Genomic DNA, 24,099 nt, shown 5'->3' on the forward strand with positions numbered 1-24,099 from the left:
AAATATGGCGGGAATTTAAATTGTATATATTATTATTATAGAATATATTTATAATGGTTTTATATATAAATTAACGGCTACTGAAAACTTCAGCTACGTTATTATCTATTAAATCCATTATCTTTTTTCTTTTAATAAAAAAAAATAATTTCAAAAGCTTATCTATTGAGAAAATTTATTTTAGGTTACTTTCAAACCAAACAAGCAAATTTTAACCTAAACAACCAACCGTTCAGCTCGCTGTCAACAAGTTTAAGAATCAAAGCACAAACAGTTGTGAACATGCATCTGGTGAACGCAGTCAATGTCAATGTTATTTGTTATTTCAAAATACTCTTGTAGAGAGCGATTGCACAAAGGATTGAGGGAAAGTGGGAAAGGAGTACAAATGGAGCGATTTAACTTATGCATCCAGGCTTAATAAAATTTCGATGCCACTGATTTGCAAATTGTTTTTTCACAAAATATTTATTCTTAATAAATTAAGTCGTTAAAATTTATAATTTTAAAAATTAGAAATGTCTACGAAAACTTCAATATTAAAAGTATTTTTTTTATTGCATGTAAATAATATTTTATAACTTTGAATTAAAAATGGGTTTGTTCCAACACAACAAAAAACCTAACCTTTTGTTATACTTTTGAATCACAATATTGTTTATGCAGTTCTAAGAAGATTCAGTTATTAAAAATAAAAATATAAATATTTTATCTTTTACAAACCTCAACACCTACGGGTATTCGCGGTGTGCAAGTACTTGGAAGGGAAACGAGAAACGACCGTGCGCGAGTCGCGGAGAAATATTGCAACTATCTTAAATAATTCATATTGTCAATTGAAATTGTCAAATTGACGTATATTTCATACCTTCTGTCATTGAAGCAGAAAAATTATATATTGCTCCACAATATTGATATGATATGCAATTATTATATAAAGGTAAATTTAATTAATTGTATTTTGCTTGCAGTACTGCATTTTAATAACTAATTTTATTTACTACATACAATTGTTTACGTTTGCCTAACATAACCTGCATCTTATTTTTTCTTCTTATTATTTTTTTGGACTGTGGCCTTGACAATTATCCAGCAACCAGAACTAATATAATTGGCCAATATAATTAAAAGTGCGAATAAAAGTACAGAGCGTAGAAATAGAGGTCGCTTTGCCGAACTTGCACGGTCCCAATAAGAGGTTTTCGATTATGTATGCATGTATGTATTTTCTACAAAAAAAATTAGTAGGAGTAGAGAAGTAGGATTTTATCTGTAATTTTATAGAATGAAAAAATCTAAGGCTAAGTAATGTATGCACATGACCACGTGGCATTTAATAAGACAATATCTAAAGTTGGTCCACTCCTCTATATTTGAGAAGATGTAATAGTTTGCTGACAAGGGATGTGGTCACGGTGGTGAGGGGAGTTTTAACACTGTGTTGAACAAAAATGCTATGCTGAAAAGTTACAGAGGAGAATTCTTCTATATAAGCGTCTCTATTTGTTGGTGATAATTAGCGATTTTTACTTAAATGACATGGACTGAAAAGTGTATGCGTTAGTATGGTCCTTTTCATGAGCATTTTTCAGTGCGTCACAAATGATAGAAAAAAGGGTAAGTCCGTGATAATACACATTTATAACATTTATTCTAACATGACATTTTAGTTAAATCTGACAGTTGTCACATTTGATTTGCAATCTGGAAATTGTATTTATAAAATGGTATTTTCTTGGATTTGTATAGTCTTATAAATTGTACAGATTATATTCGTAGTATATTATATAATTCGTAATTAATTTTTTTTTCGATTATAGCGCCATCTATCGACAACTAGAATAAATGTTATAAATGTCTGTAATCACTGACGTGCCTTTTTTTCTGTCACATACAATTTAATGCGTTAGAAAGAAATCGAAAAACTGTGACGCACTGAAAGATGCTCATGAGAAAAAGAGTATATACTGTATGTACAATATATTCCATCACTATATATTCACAAATATTTGGTGACTTGTGCTCTTTGCCAAATTGAATCAGTCTCCAGCAGCGATAGAACTGTTGACAGCATACTGTAAACAAAAACTTCTTTTAAACTCTACCTATTCACCATTCCTCTATAGGGCTTTTCATTCACAGTCACTTGTTTTGAGATTCTGTCATATGTCGTATAATCCGTGTATATCACGATACACTAACACTGGTATGCTCGATAGCCCATCAAAAACTGGTCAGTTTTGCGCAAGGCGTAACACGCGAAGCAGTTCGCTTTATTTACATTCTGTTTACATAGATTGTGATGTGATATTTGTGTTAATTCGTTAGTATTTTTATTTAATATCATATTGACAGCTTTAGGTGTATTATGCATTATACAGGGTGTCCAGAAACTCTACCGACAAGCGAAGACAGAAGATTCTTCAAATAATTCCAAGACAATTTAATCCTATTCACTTAGTCCGAAAATGCTTCCTAAGGGAGCTAGAGCTCTTTGAAGATGGCGTCTTGTAATGAGTTTATCTTAAATACCTCCAGAACGCTTCTATTTAGAAAAACAAAAATTGGTGCGCGTATTTATCTTCCAGAGATAAATCTATTCCATCCTTTGCGAATTTTTAGTACCGATCATAGGCGTCCGTTTTGGGCAGGGCAAGGATTATTTTATCGCATAACTTCTTTGTCTTTAACTTTTAAGCATTTTTGACACTGCATTATTAAATTGTGAGGTATTCTAGTGCTAAAAGGTACTCTTGTTTTAAGCCGGTAGGACACACCGTTTTCTAGAAAAATCGATTTGAAAATTTTTCGTTCTTTAAATTTCAAAAAAAATTTCCAAAAAAACCTTTTTAGAAAGACGAAAACTGGTACATTTATTTATATTCCAGAGATAAATCGATTTCATTAATTGCGAATTTCTAGTACCAGTCATAGGCGTCCGTTTTGGGTAGGTCAACAGTTATTTTATAGCGTAACTTTTTTGTCCTTAATTTTTAAGCATTTTTGACACTAGATTATTAAATTATGAGGTATTCGAGTACTAAAAGTTACTCTTGCTTTAAGTTAGTAAAATACATCGTTTTTTTTTGAAAATTTTTTTTCATTTTTTTCAAATTCCCAAAACGAAAAATTTTCAAATCCATTTTTCTAGAAAACGGTGTGTCCTACCGACTTAAAGCAAGAGTACCTTTTAGTACTAGAATACCTCACAATTTAATAATCCAGTGACAAAAATGCTTAAAAGTTAAAGACAAAAAAGTTATGCGATAAAATAACCGTTGCCCTACCCAAAATGAACGCCTATGACCGGTACTAGAAATTCACAATAGATGTAATGGATTCATTTCTGGAAAGTAAATATGCATACCAATTTTCGTTTTTCTAAATAGACGCGTTCTGGAGTTATTTAAGAAAATCTAATTACATGACGCCATCTTCAAAGAGCTCTAGCTCCCTTAGGAAGCATTTTTGGACTAGGTGAATTGGGTTAAATTATCTTAAAATTATCTAAAAAATCTCCTGTCTTCATTTGTCGGTAGAGTTTCTGGACACCCTGTATTTATGTTTTTCTTGGAAATTCATAACATACAGGAAATATTTAACAAATTCATTACTTTCGGTAAATACAAATACAATTTTTACAGATTACACACGAGTTTAAACTCGTATTATTAATTTGTATTTGCAATAATTAACATCTATGTTACAGTCAGTTTCCGGTGTTTAGTGTGTCGTGGTTTATATTAATATTATACACAGATTATAAAACATATCGATACATCAGTATCAGAGTGCACCAACTCAAAAAACATAGTTCTTCACAAATCAACTTTAATGTATTTTCTCTGGGAGCAAATATTTTTAATATGTTGTAAATGGTCCATTTGTTTTTCAAATAGAACAAAATTTTGGAATTAGATGTTCACTTTATGGTTCTTTTAGATGATAATTTTTGATTAATTTTTTTTTAAAGAATTCAGATTTTTTTTCGAGTTGGTGCACTATGGAACTGTCGACACATGATTATTTTAACAGTTAGTGCATTTTGTATAGGGTATTTGTATGGAACTCAATTAAAATTATTTATTTTATTTTTCTTATAAAATCATTATTGTTTCCTTGTTATGAAAAAATATAATAAAATCAAAATAATTTTGAATTGTCTTATTACTATAACTATCTTATTTTGTGTGGCTGGTCTTTCTCAACTCTTAGAATTTGTATGTACAATAAATATATTATACACGGCTCACTAAAATAATTAGTTACGCCCCTGTACTACTGATTACTTAAAATTCAAGTAGTATTTATGTAACCTTTCTGGAAACTCCAGGTTATTGTTGAGACTCGCATTTGAACCCCTCGCCGGGGCAGATCGTCAAAAGCTTCCTAACGAGAATCATCTCTAATCTATCGACGCTCCCGCTATTCGTAAAAAGGCCGCATTTTACCGGCTTTTTTTGCTATCGTTTTATACCGCTCAGATAATTCAATCTGCTCAGTATTATCGACGATGATTTATTTAGCGTATTAGTGAGTGCCTTACAAATGAACCAAATGGATTATGGAATTCAATCAGAGCTCTGATGTGACACGTCATCAAGGAATAAAACTGTAAGTACTCTACATGTATGTGAACATAACTTATTAGTCGTGATACTGTATGCATTTTGAACCATATACCTCTCGTAGCAAATATTCTTTGTGCCATTTATGCAGATAATACTTTAAATTACATATGAAAAATCGTTATCTACTCTTAACCAGCTTACCTATGGGAATATACTCTATAACCGTACAATAAGTATAGGTTACTATTGTTAAGGATACTTTACGTATTGCCTAAACATTTCTGGTCCTTCGAGCCGGATCATATTAATTATTTATTAATTAAATCCTCAAGGTCCTTCGTATTTGCATATTTTGATAATCTCTATTCTGAGAATAACGGTTTTTCATTTATAGTGTCTTTCTGTTGCATTTGGAAATTTCCAAGCCACGCCGCCCCGGCACAAAAATAAAATATTCCTCTCTTTCTGCACTCAAATTCTCAGTATTTAACCCAGCACGTCTCTACAATAGCTGGTAGGTTGTTAAGCCCGGTCTACACGTGCAATTTCAGAAACTACTTGCTTTGTTCAAATAAAGGAGTCGTTTTGTTTGTATGAAAAAATATTTGCATATATTACATTATTTTATTTTCGTAAATATATTTTTCTGTTTATAGTATACAAAAAGTGTACTCATTTCTTGGCTGATAGTACGGGTGTTATAATTTTAACATTGTTTGTTCAACCTTTTGATTTAAATTAAATTTATAATTTTGAATCCGATTAAGCCTGGTTCACAGGTTACAAAAATTATTAAAAATAATTTTGTTTTCTTGCATAAATTGTAAGTTTTTGCTACATTTAGCTTCGCTTAAGCTCATTTTACACTTCTAGAAAACTATAGAAAATAAATAATTGTTTTTTCCTTCAATTTAATTAATTTAAATACTTGTTAAGGGTGTCTCACACTTGCTGAAAAATACCCATTTTGGAAAATTGCATATATTTTGAAATTTTATAGTTTTGCATTTCATATACTAATCTGCGCTCATACAGGGTGATACTATTAAGCCAATCTCACACTATTAAACGTGTAATATATAATATATTGTACATATTCTCTCATTTTCGCATCGATTTATAGGTTTAGACATTTGCAAATAATCTATCTAATCTCACATTCTCGCAACATGGCTGACCGATCAAAATATAACCGACAGAGGCTCACCGCAAAACTTGATATAACCAAGTTGGCTGATTCGGTTCCCACAACTCTTAATTCTCTAAACAAATATAAAATTCGTGAAATAATTTCACAACTCAAACATTCTTACGGACTTTTCCGCGATGCTCAAAATGTGCTGGAGACGATCCCCGAGGAACCTACCCCCTCTACTGATTCCTCTGTGGTTTTTGATAAATATTTGGATACAATTTCTCTATTGGAAGAAAGGTTAGAGGTCATTGAAAGTTCTAATGTGACTGCTACCCCCTCCCTCCAATTTGACCCTAATTCTTCTCTAACCTCACAGTCTATGGCTAGGCAACGAACAGTAAACCTCCCTCGTATTCAGTTAAAACCATTTAGTGGCTTAGTTACTGAATACAATTCATTCATTGAGACCTTTGATACAATAATAGGATCTGATACTACATTAAGTGATCTGGAAAAACTCATTTACCTCAAAAGTTTTCTAACTTCCGAGCCTTTGACGCTTCTCGAGCATATCCCACTCACAGGTGACAATTACAAAATAGCCCGGGATAACCTGACACAAAGGTACGCCAACTCTAAATCGCTTATCAAAACTCTCATCTCTCAAATTCTTGATGCGCCTCCTATTTCTGGAAACGCAAATCACTCACAATTAAGAAATTTTCATACGGTCATGTCAAATAATTTCAAGGCCCTATTGAACTTGAATAGGCCCCCTTCAGATCTCTTGCATTTACTTCTCATACATATCGCTACTCAGAAACTCGACGCACCTACCATTAGGGCTCTTGAGTTCCAATCCGGTGGTAGCCAAGCTACCCCTGATTTTGTCCATTTTCTAGGGGAAATCGAGACACGCGTTGTTCATCTTGAGAATATTCAATCTCAATCAAAACCAAAATCGACTACTACTTCCAGACACTCTTTACACCTAGCCTCAGACACTTCTACCAGTAACCTTTCGCCTCGCTTAGGTCCTAAGAAATGTTCCTATTGCAACGACTCTCACTCGATCTACTCTTGTCCTCAGTTCAAGCAGTTGAATTCTAAAGAACGTTTTAGTTTTGTCAAACAAAATAAATTTTGTATTAATTGTCTTGGGTCTCACATGCTCGATCAGTGTAAATCCAAATTCTCTTGCATAGTTTGTAAATTTCGTCATCACACGTTGCTCCATTTCGACAAAACGGGTCATAGTAACCCTTCCGCGGCTGTTGGCCAACACAACTCAAATAATCATAATAAAACCGCTATCTCAAATAACTCCCATATACAGGGTAATTCACAACAGGGGCCCTCACATGTTAGAGCTCCTGAAACGGAAGTTAATCTTCAAAATTCGACTCCACATTCAATGGCTCTATCTGCAGCCTCGCTTGATAATCATTTGGTGTTACTAAGCACACTCCAGGTCTATCTTGTCGCTCCTAGCGGCAAGAGGGTCTTCGCAAAGGCACTTTTAGACTCGGCCTCACAGGTTTCATTTATTAGTGCTGACCTCGTAAAGGAACTGTCACTCACCACTAGAGATGGAAAATTACGGGTCAACGGAATTAACTCCACCTCATCCTCGTCTCAATCTATTGTAGATACAACAATTTTCGCTGTCGCTAACGACGTTCCTTTTGACATCTCGTGCTCTGTACTCCCAAAGATAACAAATCCGCTTCCTCAAATTTCTATTTTAGCGAGCAAACTAAACATACCCTCAGAGATACCATTAGGTGATCCGATGTTCCATGTAACATCCCCAATTGGTATCCTGCTCGGTGCAGACCTGTATAACGATATCATTCAACCTGAAATAATTCGTTTGGGAAAAGGTCTTCCCGTTCTTCAACGCACTCTACTCGGGTACACGATATCAGGGTCAGTTCCAGACTTTGCTCTTAAGTCGAAAAATACTAAAAAGGCTTTGGAATTTTATTCAAACTCTCTCGTTACTTGTTGTTCTCATAACACTCCTTCCGCCGTAAATGAGCCGGTAGTGTCCAACGAGGAACTATCCGATCATTTACAAAAATTCTGGGAGCTGGAAGAAGCCGCTCCTCAGAACACCGATCTCATTAATGATCACCCCGCTGAAATTAATTTTGTAAAACATGTTAATGTTCTCCCCAATGGACGATATGAGTCCACACTCAATCTCAAACTCCCTATCGAAGATATAGACATGGGAAATTCGTTTCTCTCGGCAAAAAGACGTTTTCTCAGTCTCGAGAAACGTTTTCAACTCAACCCTGATTTATTGGAAAAATATCAGGACATTATATCGGAATATCTCAATAACGGACAAATAATTCAAGTGCCGTTAAAAATGCTAAATGACTCAGGTAAACCTAATTACTTTCTCCCTCACTTTCCCGTTTTCAAATCCAACTCTACTACTTCCACTCGTATAGTTTTCGATCCAAACAATAAATCGTCTACGGGAATCTCCCTCAGTGACGTCATAGACAAAGGTTATGTCGTCCAACATGAACTTTTTGACATTCTCGCTAAGTTTCGTCAGTTTAAATTCGCACTAGTAGGCGACATCAAGGCTATGTTCCTACAAATCGCCATTTGTCCCACTGAAACATTTCTGTTAAATTTTCTCTTTAGGGACAATATTCAGCAGCCTTTACGGTGCTATCAATTTCAAAGATTACCCTTCGGGCTCCCAAGTAGCCCATTTATCGCTCAAAGAGTTATCAAGCACATCGCTGACAACAACAAACATACCCACGAACTTGCTACTAGTGTTCTGCAAGAATCTATCTATATGGATGACCTGATCAGCGGTGCTGACAGTCTTCATGAATTAAGTTGTCTTTTCGAACAATTAACTTCTTTGCTAGAAACCCATGGTTTCCTCCTCCACAAGTGGAACTGCAGTTCTTCAGAATTTCTGTCTCAACACAATTTAAATCCCGTCTCTGAAGTCAGTCTTAACTTCACGGGATCTGATAAAGTCTTAGGCATATTCTGGGATTCAGAACGCGACCACTTTTCGTTTAAAACTCCTATCTTCAAATTGGCTAATGTTGTTACTAAACGTACTATTCTCTCCTACATTGCTACTTTGTATGACCCGCTAGGATGGTTATCCCCTGTCCTTGTGAACGCTAAGCTCTTGATACAGGAAATATGGTCCCAGAAATTGGACTGGGATCAACCCATTGACTCACCCATCATTATGAAAAATTGGCAAAACCTCTTATCGACATTCAAAACTATAGAAGAGGTCAAGGTACCTCGATGCTTACTTTTACAAAAGAAAGTTGTTGATGTTCAATTAATTATTTTCACCGACGCATCGGAAAAAATATACAGCACTTGTGTGTATCTCAAAGCGACATACTCAGACTTTTCTGTATCGTCGCGGCTTATCGCTTCTAAAAACAAAATTTCTCCGCTAAAAAATAAACTCACCATCCCCAAATTGGAACTTTGTGGAATAGTGTTGGGAGTCACTCTGGCTCATAGACTTTTTCACATCTTCAAGAAAAATTTGAGTATATCTTCATCTCATCTCTTTGCTGACTCTACAATTGCCTTGTCTTGGATACTTTCTAAAAAACACATTTGGAACATTTTTGTACAAAACAGAATTCAAAAGGTCAATTCCTTGTTGGAAACTTTTCCTTGTGATTTCCATTTCGTCAGAAGTCACGAAAACATCGCTGACCCCGCTTCCAGAGGGATAAATGTCTTTGATAATCCCCAGACCACCGAAGACTGGTTATGCGGACCTAGCTTTATTAGAGACAATCCCATCGATTTTTCTCTTCATCAAATTCCTCATTTTCAGGATGATCTTCCTGAATTAAGGAAGTTAGTTGTCTCAAACATAGCAACAAATCACGAACTCAACGACACCTTTGAAAATCTATTCGCTAAATCTTCTTCTTTTCGTAAAATTCAAAGAATTGTCGCTTATCTTTTTAGATTCATCAGTAATATTAAAAAGAAAATAAATAACTCTCCACGAGATACGGATATATTGACGCCACCCGAAATGGAGATCGCTGATCACGCGATCATCAGGTATATCCAAAGTATCTACTTTAAAAAAGAGATTCTTGAATTGAAAAATGCTAAACTCGTGACCAATAAAGCCATTCGTAAACTCAACCCCTTCCTACAACATAATGATGGGCTGATTCGTGTGGGAGGACGTCTCCGACACGCCCCCATATCGTATAATCAAAAACACCCCATTCTACTTCCTTCTAAATGTCGAGTTGTAGAACTAATCTTGACTCAAGCTCATCATAAGTTATTACATTCAGGCGCGCAAACAGTACTTTCGTATGTCAAAATGAAGTACTGGCCAATTGACGGATTAAGACAGATTAAACGCTTAATTCGTAAGTGTGTAAACTGTTTCCGATTCATGACACCCAATTCTGTTCAACAGATGGCAGATATGCATCCCGATCGTGTACTCCCCACTAGACCCTTCCAAGTCGTCTCAGTGGACTATGGGGGGTTCTTCTTAATTAAGTCCTCACATTTGAGGAAGGCACCGCTTTACAAAGCATACGTAGCCTATTTCATTTGCATGAGCACTAAATGTGTTCATATCGAACTCGTCACAGGATTAAGCGCAGAAGCCTATATTCTTACTCTGAAAAGGTTTATTGCCAGAAGATCCACGCCCAGTATTATTTGGAGCGACAATGCCACAAATTTCCATGGGGCAAAAAATGAAATGCACGAATTCTATGATTTTTTCTTAAATCAAAATAATTCGGAACAGATTAAGGAATTCTGTACTCAAAACTCCATAACTTTCAAGATGGGTGTTCCCCGCAACCCCCATCAATTCGGCCTCCATGAGGTAGGAATAAAGAGTGTGAAGTATCACCTCTATCGAATTATAGGAAATTCCCACTTCACCTTTGAAGTGTTTAACACAGTATTATGCCAAATCGAGGCTATTCTAAATTCGAGACCCATCACTAGGATGTCGTCTGACGCCAATGACTTCGCTTTCCTATCTCCAGCTCACTTCTTAGTTCAAAGAAGTTTAACCGCGCCCCCTGAACCAAGTGTTTCAGAGATACCTGAAAATAGGTTGAATCTTTTTCAGCGTATTAGTAAAATTCAACAGCAATTTTGGAAATTGTGGAAAAAAGACTATCTTTGCCTCCTGCAGCAAAGAAATAAATGGACCGACCCTACTGACCCTGTCAAGATCGGGGATTTGGTTCTGTTGAAGGAGGATGGTACTCCTCCACTCTTATGGCCAACTGCCAGGGTAATAGATGTATTGCCTGGTAAGGATGGTCTAGTTCGTACTGTCAAGATTCACACTACTCACGGTGATTTTCTTCGTGGTATTACGAAAATCGCTGTGATTCCCCTGGAAGATTAAAATCTATCCCTAGGGGGAAAACTTATCGTTTTCCTCCATTTTATCGTTGTTACCCCTTGTGTATATAAACTCTAATTTCTTCAAACATTTCTTATCGTTGTGCACATCTTTGCCAATCCCCTCTCTTCGAGGTGATATAGGCCATCTCTCTCGCCTGTCGCCCCCGGCAATATGTACAATAAATATATTATACACGGCTCACTAAAATAATTAGTTACGCCCCTGTACTACTGATTACTTAAAATTCAAGTAGTATTTATGTAACCTTTCTGGAAACTCCAGGTTATTGTTGAGACTCGCATTTGAACCCCTCGCCGGGGCAGATCGTCAAAAGCTTCCTAACGAGAATCATCTCTAATCTATCGACGCTCCCGCTATTCGTAAAAAGGCCGCATTTTACCGGCTTTTTTTGCTATCGTTTTATACCGCTCAGATAATTCAATCTGCTCAGTATTATCGACGATGATTTATTTAGCGTATTAGTGAGTGCCTTACAAATGAACCAAATGGATTATGGAATTCAATCAGAGCTCTGATGTGACACGTCATCAAGGAATAAAACTGTAAGTACTCTACATGTATGTGAACATAACTTATTAGTCGTGATACTGTATGCATTTTGAACCATATACCTCTCGTAGCAAATATTCTTTGTGCCATTTATGCAGATAATACTTTAAATTACATATGAAAAATCGTTATCTACTCTTAACCAGCTTACCTATGGGAATATACTCTATAACCGTACAATAAGTATAGGTTACTATTGTTAAGGATACTTTACGTATTGCCTAAACATTGTATTTCGATCCATTTTATTTTGTCTCCGGCTTCATTTATAATAAAAAATTTCCCAATTTTTTGTAAATGTTTACTTCATACACTTCGGCAATTTCTTATGTAGCGTACCAGGCCGTCCAGTTTTCTTCTTCTCTTTTTCTTCTTCTTTTTGTATAGACATGACTCTGTCTGTTTTTTCCATGTGCCTCTAGTAAGTTGTCGTTCCATCGTTTTCGTGGTCTTCCCATTGATCATCTTCCTATTGGGGAACCATCTCTCGCTGTCCTGACTACCCTATTTGTTGTCATTCGGCTTATGTGGTCATTACATTCTATTCTTCTGTTTCTTACCCAGTTATTAAATGTTATCCACCTTGCATCGCCGTCCTATATCTGTACTTGCAGCTCTGTCCCATAGAGTTTTACCATCGATTTTTCAAAGGGCTTTCATCTCCGCTGTTTCGAGCAATCTTTTTGTCCTCTCTGTGTCGGGTCATGTTTCTGCCGCGTATGGCATGGCATTATTGGTCTGATGACTGTTTTGTAAATTCTGCCTTTCATTTCCTTTCCGATATTTTTATCGGAAGTTTTTTTAGCCAGTCTAATTATTATCGGTAGCATTTGCGATAAAATATAGAGCGGGTTTACTTTTATGTACTTATCTTTTTTTTCTTTTTCTATGAGGACATGAATCGCAGCACCCTCATTTTGAGTATGCCCAACTACTAAGCATTTGTGGGTTATGCTTTTTATTTCTAAGTTTTGACAGCAATATAAAAACAACCAAGCAATGAACTTGTTTTTGTATTGGCCCAGGCAATTATCGGAATAAAATATGTGTTCATATTGAGGTCCATGGTTCTTTAGATACTGTCAAAGACACATAATTATTTCATTAACACCTCTGATTGCGATACGTTCGTGCCACAAAAAACTATAGTCATGTTTGTGAGAAATATCAAATATAGTGAAGTTGTAACATGATAGGCGTCTCATGTAAAAAGAAAATCACTCCGATCTCCATTTGGTAGTAATAATACAACTTAGAGATGAAAGCAACAAACTACAGTACTGTCATATTCCTTTGAATCCTTGATATCCAACTCCTTCTCTAAATCTGATTTTTTTCTCTGATATGTGCATCCTGCTTAAGTTGTTGTAATACTTTTTACAACACTGGTCTTTTTGGCTGAAAAAAGGCAATATTAAATTCCCTGTTGAAAATCTTGGTGTAATAATGGAGTTTTACGGGAATTTTCAGTTCTCCTCCACATTTTTCTTGGTACCGTCTGTACATGGTGGGTAAGTTTGGAGATTTGTTTTTTCTTGCTCCGCAATAATGAGAGTCAATTCCTGAAAAATATTTGATGTGGGACTGCACGAATTCTTTTTCTTTTCATCATCCTGCACCCTTGGTCGCCCAGTCGTTTTTTTTTAATTGCTGTGCCTGCTTTTACATTATTATTCTATTCGAAATGTTCAAAGTGTTCATAAAGAAAACTTTACATACTCTAATTTTTTCATTTTTCGTCTCAAAGTAATAAGCTCTATTTTCGCTTCTATGACTCCCTTCTTTCTTATATTGATATTTTGGCTTAACCGGCATTACATTGTTAACTATAAAATCTCGCTGCCTATTTACATCACCAAGACCCCAGTAGTTATTTAACAGTTCTTCTCTTTCTGTATCACTAAATTTTTCCGAACATTTAATTTAATAACGGTCGGTGCAAGCAGCTTTCACATACCATTTTGAGTTAGTAGCTGACAACAGTTCTACCGGTCAAGTTTCATTATGCACTAACTTAAAGTGATGCGGTATGAAACTACGATGTTGTAAACAAAATATTCGATTCTGCATGTTGACAAGTCAAAATTTTTACGATGGTGTTGGAATTCTGAGATGGTGTCATTTGAAACTGATAAATAAACATATTTTAACCATTTCCTCATACTCATCTCAATATTGAAAAATTTTGAGTTGGTGCAATCTGATACTGATGTATCGAATGATAGAAGCTCGAAAAACAAATGACAATCGATGAAAAGCCCTATTTAAAATGTTGAGTAAATTCTAAAGAAGGAATTATTTTATTAGGTTTTTGCTATCTTTTTTTATTGATAATTGGACAGTATTCTGTAAAAAGGATCCAACGCACACTTTGTTAAAACTGAGATATTAGTCAAAAACTTTAGGATAAAATTTAAAATTCTTTTTAAAAATAATTATGGTTTAACATTAGAATTGTTAATATTGTACCGATTCTACTCTTAAACCATAATTATTTTTAATAGAGAATTCTAAATTTTATCCTTAAGTTTTTGGCTAATATCTCAGTTTTAACAAAATGTGGGTTGGATCCTTTCTGCAGAATCCCCTCCAATTATAGAATTATTATTCACAGAAGTTTTAGGCAAGTTACAGGTTGGCTAAAAATGACCAAGATAAGTACCTGAAATCTTCCTTTGGACAGTCTAACATGGTTATGGAAGTCATCTGGTGTGTCCATGTCCATTGCATCAATATCAACTGACTGAGCTAAGATTTCTACAGCTGCACCTACTACGTTTAAATCAATATCGTCTTCAAGTAACTCTAATAAAAGCGCTTCTCTAATATTTGCATTGCAACACATGATACATCACATCCCTTTTTTTCGTTATTCGTGAAATAAAGTTTAAATTTTGAAATACAATCCAAAACCTAAACAAGTATGAAGTATGTGCATAGAAAAAAGTGTTGTGTGATTTGGAGTATGTGTAGATATTGAGGTTAGATCTGTCAAAACGATCTTCTTCTTTTTTGGGGTTTTTGGTTTCGCTGCCAGGCGATTACCAGTTACTAATCTTTGTTTTTAAACCAAGAGGAGTAAACTAAAAAGACAGATTCATACCCAAGAAAGTCACTAGAAATATCACCATAATATACATCTTCTTTTTTGGTTGATCATATCGGCTTTTGACGGTAATCCATAAATATTATATTATACCTCGCTAAAGAGTTATAAAAACAACTGTTTTTTTTATATAAAAACAGACTAAAAATTAAAGGAATAACGTAGAAAATACAAAAATCGCTGATAGAACTTAACCTATGAAATGCCAATTGTGTCAAAATTTTATAAATTTCATTAGTGTCAAAATTTGATAACAGTGGAGTAAACTTGCCTGAGGTTGGACCAATTACAAACAAGCTTTACGGCGCAGGAAATTTGAATTACTCCTCTTGTAGTCTGGCTCTAAAGCGGTGGCGACAAGCTGCGACTGTAACCACCTGTAACACAGCGATGAATGACGTCATAAAAAACTGTACCATGCAAAATAATAGCGGTGGTTTTCAAGGATGCGTTGGAAGCCACCGCTTGCTGAGTTTGCACATTCCATTGCCGCAGTGAAGAACCTTGCATTTTTCATCGTAATCTGACGTAATTCATCGCAGTGCTACGGTCGCAGTTTGTCGGTGCCGCTTTCGACGAAACCAGCGCTTAAGCCATATCAAAATCTCTGACTATATTAACTTGTAAAAAGCTTTTGGTGAGGCGTGATATATGAGTTTAATTGGGTCAGGTAAAGTATGATTAAAATTTGAATGAAATACCAACATACACAACACAAATACATATAAACAGTTGAGACTTGCAATTTGTAAGCTTATTTTGTTAATTGAAAGAGACGACCACATTCACAAGAAGGATTATCTTTTATATTCATTTTATACAGAATACAAATGTTGTTTTGTTAAACAATGGTCTGTGCGCATTCTAATGATGGTGGTATATAGTGTGTCTTCTGTTTCTATATGGAAAATTTGAAAACCAAAGTTTTGTGGGAGAGAAGTCTTGAATTGTTTTGTATTGCGAAGTCTTCCTCTGAACTAATAAAGATTTCCATTTTTCTTTGTATTCTTTTGTAATTTTTCCTCTAATGACTGACAGGACACCCTGGGAATCCAGGTGTACTTCCATTGGTACATTCAGATCTCTTCCTATTTTGGCCAGTAGGTATGTCAGCCTTGGTGTTACCAAATATATTAGAGTGTCCAGGTGTCCAGGATAGGATAATGTCAAAACGTTAAACATGGAAACGGAATGGAATATCTTACCACCTTAGGCCGGCCACTCAGTAACATATAGTGTATTCCACGAATATACGACTGTTTTGGATTATCGCGACAACGAATATTTTAGTGTGCAACATAAAGCGCGTGATACACACGCAATCTTTAAGTACGCGGGTTTAAAGATCGCGGACTTACTCGGCTCGCCGTCGGTGATACACGGCAGACTTAAAGTACGCGGTTTTAAAGATCGCGGTCGCCGTCGGTAGCAAAAAATTTAGAAACTGTCCTCGTGGTTAAAATTTTTATTTTCTGTGTACCTAATTTTGCTGAAATCTTATGTTTTTTAGTAGAGTTTGATTATTTTTTTGATCAGGTTTTGTTAAATAGAAGAATAATTTGATTTTTTATAAGTGTAGTAAGCTGTCAAAATCATGATGTGAAGTATAGCACTTGCTTTTGATCTATTTTAATTTAATATAAGGTAGGCATAAACAAACAAAATATCATAGATAAGATGGTAATATTTTCTACAGGAGGATAAAACAGCCTATAAATAATTAGGTTTACTCAAAAACAAATAGTCAAAATAATTTAGTATAGCTTAAAATAGTGTTTTACGGTTTTCTCAAAACTTATAAAATGTAATTTGTTTCCTTTCAATAATAAACGATTGAATTATTTCTAGACAATTTGCTTAATTAGTGAAAATATAAGTGTAACTTTAAACGCAATAACATGATGGCTCGAGGCTCGTGGCTCGTGGCAGTGATACACGTACGGGTTACGAGTAAGATTTCAAACTTGTTGGATCGACGGCGTACTTACTCGGCGGACTTAAAGTACGCGTACTTGCGGTGATACACGCGCGAAAAAGGTCGCGAGCCATAAGTTCGCGTACTTACTCGCGTGTGTATCACCCCTTTAAGAAGTACGAAAGTATTTTGCTCTAATAATTACTCCAATAAAAAACAACATAATTTGCAATTTACTTTCGTTCTTCATATTTTGTACAGTAAAATATTCGTTGTCGCTGTAATCCAAGAGGGTCGTATATTCGTGGAATGGGGTATACACCTGACAGGTACACCTGAAAAGCAAAAGGTAGACCTGTCCGGTGACTTGCATGTCCACACAGCCCCAAGGATTTATAACCGAACCGACAATGTGCCGATTGCAGATCCTGGCTTCTACGCCTACGCATACGCGGTACGAATGGATTATTATAAGTTTATGGATGTAGGTACTTAAAACATACAATCTCACCAAAAATACATCAAAATTTTAATAATTTTATATAATATTTTCTATAATATAGGTAGGTAGGTACACTTCCCGTCATAAAAAAACTGGTACACTTTTTTTCCCAATGTAAACCTGTGTTCAAATTGAACACAATGGTTCGTGAATCACTTCGTTGTTGCCATCACACATAAACATAACGGAATTGCACTAAATCTAAATAAAAAAAATAACGTTCGAAAATGTTTAAAGTTTTTAGATAGGTATTATTTTTATCACTAACAACAAAAAACCGTATCTAATAAATTTAATAACCAGAGAGTCAGTTGAGGTTTACTGTCCAAAATGTTGAAGGATCTTTAAACAAGTCAATACAGTTTTGTGCCTACACTTTACGAGAATCCAGTCACATCTCTTGATTTGGAATTAAACATAATAATTTAAAGTCATGTCTAGATTTATTATCTATCATTATTTTTAAATTGAAATATTTTCATAAATTATAATAAAACACGAATCAATGTATGGGTATTTAATTGAGATAATGGAAAATTACAAAATTAATAGGAGAATTTTTTAGGATGCATGTTTAAATAAATGTGGCTGACTGACAGAATGCTCGATATTAAGAATTATACCAGTTTTTTATGACGCGAAGTGTACATTAACATCTTCAGTCATAATCGTCACAGATCTTTACATAATTATATTATGAAACTTCGTAAACAGTCATGGTTCATGGTAGGGGAGCCCAAGCGGGGATTTTTGCATTTACTCTAGCGCGTCAAATTATCATATGGGGAGAAACCTAATACCCTGCAGATGTACCTCTACCATATATTGGCTCTTACCACAGGGGAGTTCGTTAAGGGGGGCCCGAAAAAAAATCTATACTTAAAAAAACTCGAAATTGTCAGACTAAGATAAGGTAATTTAAGTGCATGCAAATTGCAAAAGAGTGTATATTTCAAAAATCTGACGATTTAAGCCGAGTGTAAGGAAATATGTGCTCAATATTTTTTAAAAATCTATGGAATGATACCAAACACGACTTCCCATGGAGAGGTTTGGGGGGTAAATTTAATATTTTAAATACGAATCCCGCGATATTTTGCGAAATGAACATCAGATCGAAAAACTGTTAAATACACTTATTCAATATTTTTGAAAAATCTATCGAATAGCACTCCCCCGCGGAGGTGGGGTGGGGGGTTACTTTAAAATCTTAAATAGGAGTCCCCATTTTTTATTGCAGATTTGAATTCGTTACGTAAAAATAAGTAACTTTTTTCGAAACATTTTTGAAGTTATACTTCTTTACCGGCGATAGAGGATGATTTTTTTATATGTTAAAACCTATCAGCCCGGCGCATGCGCATTATAACTTTGTTCTGATTGGATGTTCAAATGACATGTCAAAAATTATCCGATATGGCAGCTGTGGTTTGGAGGTAAAGGTAAAGGTAAACAAATGTATAATATATTAGTTTTATGGTTGTGAGGACAGAAACAAAAAAGTTTATAATATTGTAGTGACTTTTAAATAGTTTTTAAAAGCAACAGGTACGTAATAATTGTTAATGTATCATGGGTATAAACCTACCTATTTGATCTGCCAAAATACATAGTATGTAATACTTTTATTTATATAATTTGATTACCATCAAAATTTCTATCAATATTCACCTAATATATTGTTTTTTTACTCTATGTTTTGTTGTATTTTTTCAATTCTAAATCATTTCAATTCAAAATTAAAATAATTTGATCAATTTTCAAAATATCAAAATATCACAAGTTTAATCCGTTTAGTTAGTCGATCTTCGTAAATAATGACACATAGTGTCCGTGGCTAAGCGGAGAAGGCGAATGAATTCCAATACCAACCTCTCTTATCAGCACTGGTTCGAGTCCCAATAGAAACTTTCTTTTTTGTTTTTTTAATACATTTTATGATTGTAAGTATATTTATTATATAATTGTATTTCCAGAAAATACGTATTTAGTTAAAAAAATTTTCGACAATTAATGTTCAGACATCATTTGTGGCTTGTTTAATGTGTTTGTGTGTGTTTTATTCTTTTATTATTTTAATTTTTGGCACTGTTCTAATAAAAATGTTTGAGAAGTAGTAAGTATAAATTAGTTTAATATTTAAACAAAATATAAATAAAAAGTATATTTCGTTTAAATCATATAATAGAAGTATAACTTCTTACGTGCGTACAAAGTACACACACATTATTTTTTCGAATTATGGATAGATGGCGCTATAATCGGAAAAAACGATTGTTGGAAATGGAAAATTAAATTAAAAAATGACAAGCGCCCACTAAAATGGAAAACTTTACTTAACTTTTTTTGGTTTTGGGACCTACTCTTCACAACCCAATAGGTCCCCATAACGCTCGAGTGACTGCACATTTAGCATACTTTGCTCCCCTAGGGAGCTACTATCATGTAATATATTAGTTTGTTGTCAGTAGGTATTAATCAAATTTCATGTAAAAAGTTATTTTTATAAAAATGTTAGTTGTCAGTATTAATCAATATTTCATGTACAGTGAAACCTCCGTTAACCGAAATAATTGGGGGGAAGGCCGTTTCGGATAACAAGAATTTCGGTTAAAAATATCATTGTTTTTGTATTCTTCTTATATCAAATTGCATGGTATTGGAGAGATATAGCTGCAAAACATCTTTATAAAAAAAAACACAGAAGAAAATAGCAGATTTCTTTAAAAAGAAACACTCTAAACATGTTCATTTTCCTTAATTTTATTGCTTTTTTTAAATTCACTTTTTATTGACGAACTTTTTGTAACTGTCAGCCATTTCGGTTAGGCGATGTTTCGGTTAAAAGGGTTTCGGTTAACGGAGGTTTTACTGTACCTAAATAATAAGTGTTTTTTATAAATGGTAAAGATATCAATCTATTAACACGACTTTTTACGAAGTTTCATATAATTATGTAAACATCTGCGACGACTATGACTGAAGGCGTTATGTACAGCTGGTTCCTAAAAAAACTGATATGACTCTTAGTAAGATTTGATCATTTTCAGCAGTGTATTTGATTGGTCTGACATTATATTATATTCATTATGACAGACAAATAATAAAATAAACAAACAAACAACAAACAACTGACTATTACATAATATGTTAATTCATAAATTGTAATAATTATTAAGAGGAAACAGTAGCGATCAACAGGTAGCGAAAACGCGTTCCAAGATTGCGGCTGTAATTTTAAATATTTTTTCGAGATATTTGGCACACGTATTCGTAATATAATAAAGAATGGCGGTACAAAGCCCAATTTGAAAAATATATTAATATGTGGAAATTACTCTGTAATTAAATACAATATTAAAAAAACGAGCCTGTACCGCCATTAAGAAGAACAAAAAATACACTTTCTTCAAATAAATTTTTTAACCGATGCCTAGATTTTGTGTCATTTTGGAACTACTAATGAAATAAAAAATTTTAGTAGTTCCAAAATGACACAAAATACAGGGTGTCCCGAAAAGATTGGTCATAAATTATACCACAGATTCTGGGGTCAAAAATAGGTTGATTGAACCTCACTTACCTATATACAATAGTGCACACAAAAAAAGTTACAGCCCTTTAAAGTTAAAAAATGAAAATCGATTTTTTTTCATATATCAAAAACTGACAGAGATTTTTTATTGAAAATGGACATGTGGCATTTTTATGGCAGCAACATCTTAAAAAAAAATTAAAGTGGAATCTGTGCACCCCATAAAAATTTTATAGGGGTTTTGTTCCCTTAAACCCCCCCAAACTTTTGTGTACGTTCCAATTAAATTATTATTGTGGTATCATTAGTTAAATACAATGTTTTTAAAACTTTTTTGCCTCTTAGTACTTTTTCGATAAGTCAGTGTTTATCGAGATATTTTGAATATTTGTCGAATCCACCACATATTTGTATATGGTAAGTACGATTAAAGAGACCTGTTAATAATCTGAAAATTTATTTATCATTATATTTTTAGGTATATTTTGAAAAAGAAGCTACATCTCGATAAAAGGTGACTTATGAAAAAAAGACTAAGAAGCAAAAGTTTTAAAAACACTGTGTTTAACTAATGGTACCACAATAATAGTTTAATTGGAACGTACACAAACATTTGGGGGGTTTAAAGGAACAAAACCCCCATCAAATTTTTACGTAAATATATTGAAAAAGAAGCCACATCTCGATAAAAATTGGCTTATCGAAAAAATACTAGGAGGCAAAAAATTTTTAAAAACGTTGTGTTTAACTAATGGTAACACAATAATGAATTAATTGGAACGTACACAAAAGTTTGGGGGGGTTTAAGGGAACAAAATTCCCATAAATTTTGTATGGGGTGGACAAATTTAACTGTAATTTTGTTTTAAGATGTTCCTGTCATAAGAATGATACATGTCCATTTTTAATAAAAAATCTCTAATAGTTTTCGATATATTGAAAAAAATCGATTTTCATTTTGTAACTTCAAAGGGCTGTAACTTTTTTTATGAGCACATTTGTACTAAGGTAAGTTAGGTTCAATCGAACTATTTTGACCCCAGTATGTGTGGTATACTTTATGACCAATCTTTTCGGGACACCCTGTATAGGCATCGGATAAAAAAGTTTATTTGAAGAAAGTGTATTTTTTTGTTCTTCTTAATGGCGGTACAGGCTCGTTTTTTTAATATTGTATTTAATTACAGAGTAATTTCCACATATTAATATATTTTTCAAATTGGGCTCTGTACCGACATTCTTTATTATTTTACGAATACGTGTGCCAAATATCTCGAAAAAATATTCAAAATTACAGCCGCAATCTTGGAACGCGTTTTTGCTACCTGTTGATCGCTACTGTTTCCTCTTAAGGTCTAAATTTTGATATTATTTTGAATTCCTGCATTTTATAAAGAGTACCTATATAAATGATAGTTTTTACATAAATTAGAATAAAATATATTTTTGCTAAATAAAATATTAAAGCCGCCATTTTTGAGGTTGAACAGAATAAGTTATCTGACAAATTTTAAGATTTGGCAGTGACAGTATGTAAATAATAAGTATTTATCCTTCAAAATACATTGCTCAATTTTCACTAGTAATACCACTAGAGGTCAAATTATTTCCGGAAATTTTTTTGAGATCATGAATATTTTGAAAATTTCCCGAGTAGCAGACGAGGGAAATTTTCTAAAAATATTCATGATCAAAAAAAAATTTCCGGATATTAATTTGACTTCGCGTGGTATTCGGTAAGAAAATTCCACACCAAATTTGCATTTGAAAATCCAAAGCTGCATTAACAGATTAATAGCGCGCCATAGCTTTGTCAGCAATTATTTAGGCTTTCAAATTCGTAGTTTCTACTTATTGTAGTTGCATGGGAATACCATTTCAAGATAGAAAATAGTATATTCTTCAATTTTACATAAGTTTTGAGTAACTACAAGTGATAGAAAATGAATCAAAACTAAATTATGTAAACAAATAAAAACCAGTCTGTCAAAAATGTTCTGTTATTGTAAACGTCAAAAAATTTCCACTATAATTCGCTGTTGGGTACCCCACGAGCAAAAAATTTCCGATAAAATACCTCCGTTGCCATGGTGATCTGTCAAAATAACGTATTTTGATTGGTTCAAAATTACAGGTGTGGAATTTTCACTAGTAATACCACTAGAGGTCAAATTATTTCCGGAAATTTTTTTGAGATCATGAATATTTTGAAAATTTCCCGAGTTGCAGACGAGGGAAATTTTCTAAAAATATTCATGATCAAAAAAAAATTTCCGGATATTAATTTGACTTCGCGTGGTATTCGGTAAGAAAATTCCACACCAAATTTGCATTTGAAAATCCAAAGCTGCATGAACAGATTAATAGCGCGCCATAGCTTTGTCAGCAATTATTTAGGCTTTCAAATTCGTAATTTCTACTCATTGTAGTTGCATGGAAATACCATTTCAAGATAGAAAATAGTATATTCTTCAATTTTACATAAGTTTTGAGTAACTACAAGTGATAGAAAATGAATCAAAACTAAATTATGTAAACAAATAAAAACCAGCCTGTCAAAAATGTTCTGTTATTGTAAACGTCAAAAAATTTCCACTATAATTCGCTGTTGGGTACCCCACGAGCAAAAAATTTCCGATAAAATACCTCCGTTGCCATGGTGATCTGTCAAAATAACGTATTTTGATTGGTTCAAAATTACAGGTGTGGAATTTTCTACAAAATACGCTTTAAGAGCAAAGATCTTATACACATAGATTTGGCCAACTCCGAAAAATAGCGTAACGCGGAGCAGTTCTGGTCGGTGGTCTATCTATCTCTCTCTACCGGCGCTTAACTTTCTCTCTCTAGCAATGATGGCCGCCGCCTGTGTGTCACTGTCGTTCCGTTAATCCCACCTCTTGGTAGATACGCTCACACTCGCACGACAGACAAAGATAGCTAGACCACCGTACTTGATATCGACGTTACACGGTGGTTACACCCCGATGCATTGAATGGCATATCCCTAGCCAAGTCTATTTTCTTTACATGTCTGCTCTGTTTAAGAGTCGTATCTATCAGTTTTTTTAGGAACCAGCTGCACCTACCTATATTATATATAATTATCAAAATTTTGATGCATTTTAGGTGAAATAATATGTTTTAAGTACATATCTATATAGGTTTTAATATCATAATATATGTTTTAAGTAATACAAGTCTATTTTCTTTACATGTCTCTGTTTAAGAGTCGTATCTATCAGTTTTTTTTAGGAACCAGCTGTACCTACCTATATTATATATAATTATCAAAATTTTGATGTATTTTAGGTGAAATAATATGTTTTAAGTACATATCCAT

General features: G+C 34.0%; 1 protein-coding gene across 2 annotated transcripts in view; it reads right to left on the reverse strand.

Moving 5' to 3' along the window:
* Positions 1 to 24,099, reverse strand: part of LOC114326777 (valacyclovir hydrolase) — a 129,036-nt gene that overhangs the window by 84,441 nt on the left and 20,496 nt on the right. Inside the window, exon 1 of one of the 2 annotated variants that reach the window (XM_028275208.2) lies at positions 14,361 to 14,651. The exons of the other annotated variant lie outside the window; for it this stretch is intronic. Coding sequence (XP_028131009.1) covers positions 14,361 to 14,543 — 183 coding nt within the window. The 5' untranslated portion in view covers positions 14,544 to 14,651. Of the gene's footprint in view, positions 1 to 14,360; positions 14,652 to 24,099 lie in introns of those variants that run through there. 2 annotated transcript variants of the gene reach the window in all.

The sequence above is a fragment of the Diabrotica virgifera genome, chromosome 7 (assembly GCF_917563875.1).
Source record: "Diabrotica virgifera virgifera chromosome 7, PGI_DIABVI_V3a".
Lineage (NCBI taxonomy): Eukaryota > Metazoa > Arthropoda > Insecta > Coleoptera > Chrysomelidae > Diabrotica > Diabrotica virgifera.